The 10,270-nt window shown below is 43.2% G+C and overlaps 2 protein-coding genes across 2 annotated transcripts; both read right to left on the reverse strand.

The window, feature by feature from the left end:
* Positions 1-7,889: 7,889 nt before the first annotated feature.
* Positions 7,890-8,448, reverse strand: LOC121310421 (histone H2B 5-like). The gene has a single exon (XM_041243600.1). It carries the CDS (start codon positions 8,415-8,417, stop codon positions 8,040-8,042), a length of 378 nt encoding a protein of 125 aa, XP_041099534.1. The 5' UTR covers positions 8,418-8,448; the 3' UTR covers positions 7,890-8,039.
* Positions 8,449-9,053: 605 nt separating this feature from the next.
* On the reverse strand, positions 9,054-9,681 carry LOC121310422 (histone H4). The gene has a single exon (XM_041243601.1). The coding sequence runs from the start codon at positions 9,673-9,675 to the stop codon at positions 9,364-9,366; it is 312 nt and encodes a 103-aa protein (XP_041099535.1). The 5' UTR covers positions 9,676-9,681; the 3' UTR covers positions 9,054-9,363.
* Between the last annotated feature and the right edge of the window lie 589 nt (positions 9,682-10,270).

Here is a 10,270-nt window from a genome sequence, read left to right on the forward strand (position 1 = left end):
GGGTTTATTATATTGAGGCGGCTGGGGTTGATTAGTTGATTAGGTTAATTAACCATCAATCAGCGCCCAGCCACCTGACATAAAAGGAGGCCCTCTGCTTAGGAGGGAGCTGAGGAAGCAGGTTGGTTTTTTGGTTTTTTGAATCCAGTGAAGGCATTGCCCATCCTGGAAACCTTAATTTTGCAAGTTTTGTTTTTGTATTGCTTTATTTGTGCTTAAATCCCTTTATTTTGCCATTGTGCACTTTCATTTTTGTGTTTATTTATAATAAAGTAGTTATTTTTTTGAACTACAGACTGTCTCTTGGCCTCTATCCACTTGCCAGCCTGTCACATTTGGTGTCAGCAGTGGGATAGTGCCACCTAGAGGCTCAGAACAGGGTTTTTTTTTTTTTTTTTTAAGTTTGGGATTTTTTTTTTTTTTTTTTTAAGGGGAAAGAGTACAATAGCGCAAAGGCAGGACAAGCATCAGCTGAAGGAATGTAAGCTGCTGCAACAGCCACCGATGGAGGACCCGGCCAGCCTCTTCCCCATGTGTTCCTGATGCGGGAAGGAGGACCACTGTTCACGGTCCTGCCCAAAGGTGCCACCTGCAAACTGGTGTGGCCGGTGTGAGGAAGACGGCCATAACTGGGCAGAATGTCCCTACAACCATGCCCAGGAAGAGATGCAGTGTTCACCTTGGGCATCAAGGGCCACCCCACTACCGCCAGCACCACCACCTTCACCACCTTCACAGAAGATCTGGGACTGGTTGATGCACCCTCCGCTGGTCTCGGAGCTCTACCCTCCAGCTATGGCCCAAGGATGCCTGCTTTGCACAGCCCAGGGATGCCACGCCCGCTCCTCTCAGGGATGACACATTTGGATCGCCTGGTGTTGCATGCTGCTCCGCATTCGCTTGGGACTGCTGGTGTCTCCTTTTTGTTTTCTAGGGTTGCCAAGGAAGTTCCACTAGAGGGAGCTGGACCGCCTCTCGGCAATGATGGACCCTAGGTTAGCCCCGGGGAGTTGTTGCAACGCTTGGGGGCTCAGACATCAACCCCGCCCACTGAAACAGCCCACCCAAGGGACTTAATCGGACTCTTTGGGGGAAATTTTTTTCCCCCCTCCACCCGCTAACGCCTGTACACTGTAACATGGGGGGACCCCCCTCCAGGAACACCGGCTCGTTCGAGACGGGAAAATTTACCGACAAAAAGGTTGTTTGGAAAGTTTGAAACCAGTGAAGGCATTGCCCAGCCTGGAAATTCTTATTTTTGTAAGTTTTGCTTTTTGATTGTCTTTATTTGTGTTTAAATTGTTTTGTTTTGGCCCTTGTGCCCTTTTAATATTTGTGTTTATTTATAATATAGTTATTTTTCTGAACTACAGACCGTCTCTGGGCCTCTATCGACTCGCCAGCCTGCCACAGGCATCTAAGAAAATAATATTAATAATACTGGGGGCAATGTAATTGAATGATAATGGGAGTGTGACATTAACAGGAGTGATATTAAGTAGCTAGTAGTGTAACCCATCTGCTCCCTGCCTCTCAGTACTGCTGTGGATAATATGACACAGTAGAATGATGTCATGACCACAGTAGAGTGATGTCATCACCAAGCCTACTCAAGAGTTACAATCACCCTTCTGGACTGCACTGCTGCATGGGGATGGCTCCCCCAGTCTTCCCATCGGGCGATAGCCTCGGCCTGCTGTTTGGGAGAGTACTGGTCTCCCCTCCATCGCGCCCTCAGCTCGGTCAGTTGCATTCCCTTCGGCCACCAAATTACTCTGCAGCAAACGGCAACAACGGACGACAAGTTCCCGCATGCCCACAGGTGACCCCACCGCAGGTGGGCTTTAGTGTTCAGGAGTCGAAACTGTGGTCTGTCTTCATCTCCGGTTGACCCTGGCAAGTTGTCAATTCGACTGGGTTCAGTCGCGTTTACCTCCCAGCCACCGGACCCCGTCTGGCTTTGATGCCCGACTGCATGGGGTGGCTTCTCATTAGAGCTCGTGTTTTCAGTCCCTGGAGGAGGAAGGAAGTCCAGTGCTAGATAAGATAGTGTGGTTAATGGTGGACCACCAATTCAAGTATCCAAGGAGGCTGCCTCACGTCTTTAGAATCAGGTCCCGACAGTTCTGCCAGTGTTTCCCCCTTTTCCTGTGGTTTATGGGGGGGCAGTCACCACATATGTCGTCTGCGTATGATGCTGACTGGTATTTCTGTTTCCTACAAGAAGAAAAGATGTAAACTTGCGGCGTATACACTTTGCCTGTTGTTAAAGTAGTGTTGACATTGGCAGGTTTCACAATTGGGTCTTAATTCTCAAAGAAGTGCAAGTTTTTCCACCCTAGACGTTGGTATACTTCAACATTAGGCAGCAATGGTTCACCTTCCAGTGTGTAGGGTGGCAGTCTCGACAAAGTTTTCCTACCACTTCAAAAAAGGTAAAAATAAATGGAGAGATAAGTGACTGTTTTGGTGTGGCCAATACCTTGGGAGGCCGCTTCGGTTTTGATTTGGTGTGTGTTTGTATCTTACCGTCATTAGACCAACAGACAGACACACAAGACAAACGAGAGAACACAGACAGGACAGAAAAAGCAAGACAGACAGAAATGCAAAACGTTAAAACAATACACCTTGGTAAAAAAAATGTAATTTTAGCATACAGTTTTGTAATTTAGTCAAGTCTATTGTTATGGAAGACGATGACTAACCTTTGGACCAGACCATGACAACGCTTACCTTGAGTGGGGCTAAATAATAAGGTCACTGTGATGTGGCATTGACTCAAGGCACTTCCATTACTCCTACCAAACCACCCCATGCGGTTCCACTGTGTCCAGACTGGAGCCCCCGACTTGAAAACTTGATCTCAACGAAGTTCCCCCCCTAATTCATTTTTCTCCAGCTGGAGGACCGCAACCTTAAAACACAACTCTGCTTTCTTTTCCCTGTGCTGGTTAACATGCAAAGTTCTTGTGGGTTGTGTTGACATCCGTTACCATTGTTTACGTGGGCCATCCTACACCATACAATATATTGTCATACATACCAAATGAGTCCCACAACCTCTTTGCTTTAATCTGTAAGGTGACCTGGTTCATGCTTATTCAACCTCACCTGGTAAGTCCCCATTCAGCTCATAGAGATAGCCTTCATTACTAACAGACCCCTCTTGCGCTTCGATTGCGCCTGGGTCCCCCGACCGGATGGCAATTCCTCCTGTCTTGTCCCGTGGGGGAAGGGAAATCTGCGACAACCAGTTCAATGGGGACCAAGTTTCATCTTCAAAACAGGGAGCTTTCCTCTGTCTTAATGCTGTCACAGATGCCCCCCACTTCCCACACGGTCCCCTGGCATCAGACAAAACGAAAGTTTCGATGGCCGAAGTTGGTGCAAGCTCAGTGTCTAACTCGTGGTCAAAATTATGGGAGCCCTCTTGGTATAAGGTCAACAGATTCGTTAAGGGGCATCAAAAACACTCTAGCGGCATCCCACACGGGGGTTATGCCAAGGAATACTGGCACAAACTTAATTGTTTGCAGGTAAAGAGGTACACATAGGTTTGCATCAATCAGCAACTACGGATGCTCCATAGGGTTTGTCATTGGAACAGTCAATTATTATAATACGCCACCATTTCTCTCAAGTAGCCCACTCCAGGAATGGAAGTTAAAGACTGACAACTTCCTGGCTTACCAGTAATGTTTAACCAGAGGTCATTTTAACTGTTTACTCCTACATTTGATGAGAATGCCAATCTCAGTGGGTTTTATGGAGCAGGTGGTGATTCCCATAGTTGGTTTGAGTAATTTTTATCAATCAAGCAGCAAAATCAATAGTTGCACTGTACCCATTAACCTGGCTAAAAACTGGGACTTTACAAGCAGGGTCAATCAAACGTCCCATAAATTTCAAAATAAAACATTGGTTTTGTTGGGGCATCTCTGATATAGGGATAACATACATACAAGAACAATTCATACAGACGTTTGTACAATTTATATCATAAAGATCATCAGGAATGTTAGTGTATTAGGACCACAGTGTACAACCAGGGCATAGAAAATCATTACCAAGCATACAAACGTAAACAATCAACGATAACATGTGATCAATTTTGAAAATACCATAGTGCCACTTGCACCTACTAAGTATAGCACTAAATCCGGTTTGTAAACGCTCACATTTAAACACTTGCCCCTTACGTTGAGACAACCAATACACAACAGTGGCACTTCCCCAAAAAATAAATACCAACAGTTTTACTGTTTACTATCACGAAGTTCCTCTTTCAAATGAAATACTGTGATAAAGTGACGGCCATGAAGGCCAGTTTTTGACCAGCTAAATTAGGATTGCTTTAAGGCTCGCTGGTTGCAAAAACAATTCCTTTTAATTTACCTGTTCCACGGTTATGCTACCCACCGACTGTTACCCACTCCATAAGCTTTTGTAGAAGGCCTTCAGTAGCCGCCCAGGAAGGACACCTTTTATGTTGACCAGAGCGTAATAATGTGCAATAATAGGATTGCTAGGTTCGTTGGTTGCAAACAGTTTAATTTCTGTTCCACGCACAAGCACTAACCCACGAATGAAACACTGTAATAAGCACCTAAGAAGCGCCGGTAATCCAGGAGACTAATAGACCAGAGCGCAATAGCAGAGGGCTGAAATTAACCACTAAGATTGGGGCACAGGTAAGAGCAAAAGAGAACGAAAAAACAGTATTTGCTAAATTACTTTATCTACGCTACATGCAGTAATGTATATATGTAATCAATAAGGCAGTAGCGTTTCAAAACAAATGCAATGTCTCCAATACAACAGTCTCGTACCCTGCTGACCAAAAAACAGTCCAACACAGAAAATAAACGTACTGTTAAGATACAAAAAAACAGGAAACAAAATAAAAACAAAAAATATCCAAGGAATAACCTCCGTGAATCGCCATCTCATTTTCTTTCTTGCTTTGTTTTTTCCAATCGATAATCCGGCTTTAAATGAAATGAATGAGGCGAATCCGTCATTACATATATACATAGTGATTCGTTCATCTCCGCGCCTTGTTTGCCCCGGTGCGCGTGGGGTTACTGTAGGGGTATCCAGTAGAACACGAGTACAAAAAGGAAAAAACCCGGGATTCGACGGCAGCACAAGAAATGTTTTTTAAAACAAATTGACACCAAAAACAAAAGACTATAAAAAAAGCCTTACGCTTTTCCCTTTCTAAACTTTGTTGTTTTTTACACAATAAATTTAGGTTTGTACAAATAGAACCTGAAAACTTATAGGTATCCCGCGCAAATTCACAGCCATGATAACAAAATTAATAATCAATCCGCTTGATCTCCCCGGCTTGCGTGCTGGTCTGTAGGGGATCCAGTAGAACACGAGAGAAAGGAAAACCAGGGATCGCGCAGCACAGAAATGTTTTAAAATTGTACACAAAAAACAAAAGCTAGTAAAAAGCATTACGCTTTCTAACTGTATGTAGTTTTACAATAAACAAAACTCTGTAAAGCCAACCTGAACACTTTTACATATCCCGCTGCAAACCTTCAGCCAGGAACAACAAAATAAAACCTCTCTGCAGGAAAAGATGCAACCCCATAGTGCATCAGTGCAGGGTTTAAAAAGTGCAAGGGCCTCCCATTTAAAGGGGCAACGTTTCCACAAACTAGCACTTAAAAGGGAAACACTAAACAGAACTTTTTACTTAAATTGTCGTTATTTTTATGCTTATTCATGGACCACTTAATTAATATTTGCTTTTGTGTGACAGGCGTCAGATTGTGTTCAATATGTATGTGATTTTATTGGAAAGTGTTTCTCATTAACATAAAATTTCGCATTTAAAAAAAAAAGCATTTATCGTTTACTGACTAAGCTCGGTCCCATTAACGAATAAAACTCGAGGCCTGTGGTACGAACGACAGGACAAATTTTAAAAAGAAATAAAAAAAACTAAAAGTGCCAAAATATCTAGTTTGTTCTCGACTTTCACCCTGTGTGGAGTTTCGTCTGACTGGAGTTAGAAATAGTAAATACAAATATAATGACAGTCAATGAGAAGTCCCCACAAGTATAGGAAAACACAACGAGTGTGTGTGTGTGTGTGTGTGGTCAGGTATTACTGTCAATGTGGGGACAAAATTTGATAAAATGTCCCCACAAAGATAGTAACTCCTAAAAAAAACGACGCCTGCGTGTGTGCCTGTACTATACTAACTGCCAGCATTCACTGCGGGGCTCACAATGAAGAGTTTTCTGTTTTTAATTGAAATTATTGTTCCACGTGTTGTTTAATTGTTGTACGGTTGCTCTTAATTTAATGCACATGTCTTTTGGCATCCCCACACCCTCTTTGTGTGATCCTCGTGTGTATTTCTCTCCCCCAGTGTGTTACGCTTGTCGTCTCTTACCCTTTCCCCTGTTTGCTTCTTTATTTTATTTTTTTATTGAGAAAGGAAAAAGCACAATGGCCCCCTGTGTGGCTCAGTGCAAAGTTTAACTCAGTTTGAAAAACAATTACAGTACTTTCAAACAAGTAAATACCATTTCTGAAGACGACCTCAACTGCACAGACCAGAGTTGTTTTTATTAGCTTTTAAATAAAAAAAAAAAAGCCCAAGAGGATTTTTCATACAAGCCAAAAATGAAATATTCACCTTTAATGGCACTGCTATAGGGTATATCAGCAGAAATGAACGGTTTGTCTATCGCCACTTGAGCCGTATTTCCTCCATGTTTAATGTGAGGGCCATCTTTAAACAACACCAGTCTCGTGTATGGTGTTTAGAATTGAGATGCGATTCATATAAAAGATGATACAGTTTGATGATGGCGCTCACATTAAAGCATGAGAAAAAATACCTTAAAATGAGAAACAAAAACAACAGTGGACATGTGAGCCTACAAATTCCATACACATGGAAACAAAATCAAAGAGCAGCAATAGACAAGCTCTGCAATTCTAGCCTATGGGAATTCCATTATAAGAGAATCTCTATACTGATCCATGTCCGTTTCGTTGCTCGAGGTGATTGATCTCAGTGCAAACAGTATGAAGATCACGTGTCATGTCTTGATTCCTCTCCAGCACACTGAAACAGGTGCTGCACTTCCTGTCAAGGTGCTCCAGAAAGCGCTGCTTCTTGCAAATTCAAAGCATGTAAACAAACTGGACAAGCAACAGCGGCAAGGTCTATGAACACATGATTATAATATAAAGGGGACACAAATATTAAGGTGTGTGCGACCTGGCAAATCAAACATGCTGCAGAAGCTCACCTGGGCAGTGTACCCCACTGGATTAACAAAGAAATGCAAATCAAAATGCCTCGTTTCGAGTCTCATTGTAGAGCATTACAGAAACAAACCCTCGAACTGCAGGTACAACAGAATGTATGCCAGTGGAGGCAGAGATACAAATGAAATAAATGAGATGGAAGAACGCCTATTAGAATACATACATGTAAAGTTAACCTTGTAATATTTGACGTTCTGCTGAAGAAACTGATCTAAATTAAATTATTGCCGCAGAAAATAAACAGACCGGGTCGATTTTAGAGGGAAAAATAGAACTTTAAACTTTAATATTATTTACAGGATGAATTTGTAACTTTGACTTGTTTAAAATACTTCAACCCCCGCCCCCCCAAAAAACCCTCCTTACCTTCAACATAGCTTTTTTAGACTGTGCAGAGCGCTGAAGTAACTGTACTCTTTGTGGGTTATTTGGGTAGCCAGTGCTATTGAAATATTCACTTAGAAAGTGTTTAATAGAAACTCAAATAGTTACAGCTTTAATGATTAGCTATTACCTGTTAGAAACATCGCCATAAACATAAGTGCATATATTTTAAATATCAACTCAACACACTGCATATTTCTTTAAAAAGAAATCCTTACCATCAATACGATTGCTGTTTTAATATAAAAGGTACAATTTAAACAGGAATTCATCTCTTTCTGTGGTGTTTTGGGTGGCTCTTAGAAGAGCCTTTGTGTTGTTGGAAGGACGGAGCAGGGACGGGCTCGGTTTACTTGGAGCTGGTGTACTTGGTGACGGCCTTGGTGCCCTCAGACACGGCGTGCTTGGCCAGCTCTCCGGGCAGCAGGAGGCGCACGGCTGTCTGGATCTCCCGGGAAGTGATGGTGGAGCGCTTGTTGTAGTGAGCCAGGCGGGACGACTCGCCAGCAATGCGCTCGAAAATGTCGTTGACGAACGAGTTCATGATGCCCATCGCTTTGGAAGAGATGCCGGTGTCGGGGTGGACCTGCTTCAGCACTTTGTACACGTAGATCGCGTAGCTCTCCTTCCTGCTCTTTCTGCGCTTCTTTCCTCCCTTAGGCTGGCTCTTGGCAACAGCCTTCTTGGAGCCTTTCTTCGGCGCGGGTGCAGCTTTCGGTTCTGGCATTTTCTTTCTCCGATGCAGCTCAAAGATGAATGAGTAACCAGTCCCACAGCGCCAGTATTTATACAGCCTGTATGCAAATTACTACCCAACAATCCTTTACATTGAGAATGTTCAACTACGAACCAACCAACGCTCCCGGGGGGCGGAGTGTTTCGCTGTGATTGGTTGTGCTCTTCAAACGCAAAGGAAGGGGTGGTGACTTTGCCGCGAGCGGAGTGTTTGTTAGTTTTTTTTTTTTTTTAGTTCAGATTTGAACTTGGCGCCTTTATTTACAACGGTCACTTCAGATGTTTGGTTTTTCTTTTATTAAATGCGTCAGTAACTCAATGTACAGTAATACTGAACCCCGCTCCCGATGCGTCTTAAATATACAACAAATACAGATATATTGTGAACCCCGGGGCGCTCTGTTGCGCTCATTAAACGTGTTGAAACTCAATATCAATATCGATGCTTTTGACTGTGTGCTTCTGTTTAAGATAGCGATTGTTTCACAGCAGCTTGAACTGTGATACTTCGCCTCGAATTCAGAAAAGACGATGCCGTGGCTTCAATAAACGTTGGTCAAGATATACCGATTTTATTTTATAGGTTTAGGAAAACTAAACTGGGTAAGATTTAAAAATGTTACCAGGCTTTAATTCCGCACAAGGGGGTGGCTCGGTTTAACTGAGCTCGTATTTAATAAACGTTTCATTAAAAGATTCAGATCTGTGTTTAAGGGCTACAGAAATCTAACACCTGTTACTGAGTTAAACAAATAAATACACTGCAACCAAAAGCTTATTAATCAACAACGTAAAACATTCTTCATAAACATGTGTTTCTTCCATTTTAAACATTTCGCTGCTTTATGTGCAGTTTGATTTATAATTCAAAGCTCCTTAAATGAAACGGTGGGCGGCTCTTAAAAGAGCCTTTGTGTTCGTGTTTCGCGTCCAAATCTCTAGCCCCCGAACCCGTAGAGAGTGCGCCCCTGGCGCTTCAGAGCGTACACCACATCCATAGCGGTGACGGTCTTTCTCTTGGCGTGCTCAGTGTAGGTGACGGCATCCCGGATCACATTCTCCAGGAACACCTTCAGCACCCCGCGGGTCTCTTCATAGATCAGCCCGGAGATTCGCTTCACTCCTCCGCGGCGAGCCAGGCGGCGAATAGCAGGCTTGGTGATACCCTGGATGTTATCACGGAGCACTTTGCGATGACGCTTAGCGCCTCCTTTCCCGAGTCCTTTACCTCCCTTGCCACGACCAGACATCTCCACAATAACAGCACAAAATTTCAAGTTAAAATGAGAAACGACCAGCGAGTCTGAGTGATATGAGTACTAAGCGGACCTGGTTGAAATTCCCAGTCCTAGAACGAGCGCCTATACCACAGACACGCCCTCAATGAGCTCACTTATCTGTCTGCGGTTTTAACCGGTTAATTTCGACTCACATTTAAATGACTATTGTATTCATTTTTGCACAATGTTAACACAAATTCATAGCGCACACAGTAACAAAACAAAACATTAATAAAATACACTGTATTTGATGGATGGGTTTTCTTCTGGTAAGTAAGCAGGATGCAGTAGACATGCCCGCGTCATTTTTCACACAGCACAAAGGTGTCTGTTCAGCATGTATTTGAAAGTACTGTTTGCAGTGAGAAATGTCTCATTTTAACACACCAGCCTGCCTTGCAGCTCACGTGCTCTTGTAGATGCTGTTATCACGCTGTAGGTGGATGGCGCTGCTCGGTCCAGCTTTGTCGGGTTCTTTTTATTCTTTTGTTACTTTGAATTACATGTGCATTGCTTCACTGGACTTGTTAGGCCTAAATTTCATTTATCATCCATTGCCATCAAG

The sequence above is a fragment of the Polyodon spathula genome, unplaced genomic scaffold (genome assembly GCF_017654505.1).
Source record: "Polyodon spathula isolate WHYD16114869_AA unplaced genomic scaffold, ASM1765450v1 scaffolds_2097, whole genome shotgun sequence".
NCBI classification, from domain to species: Eukaryota; Metazoa; Chordata; class Actinopteri; order Acipenseriformes; family Polyodontidae; genus Polyodon; species Polyodon spathula.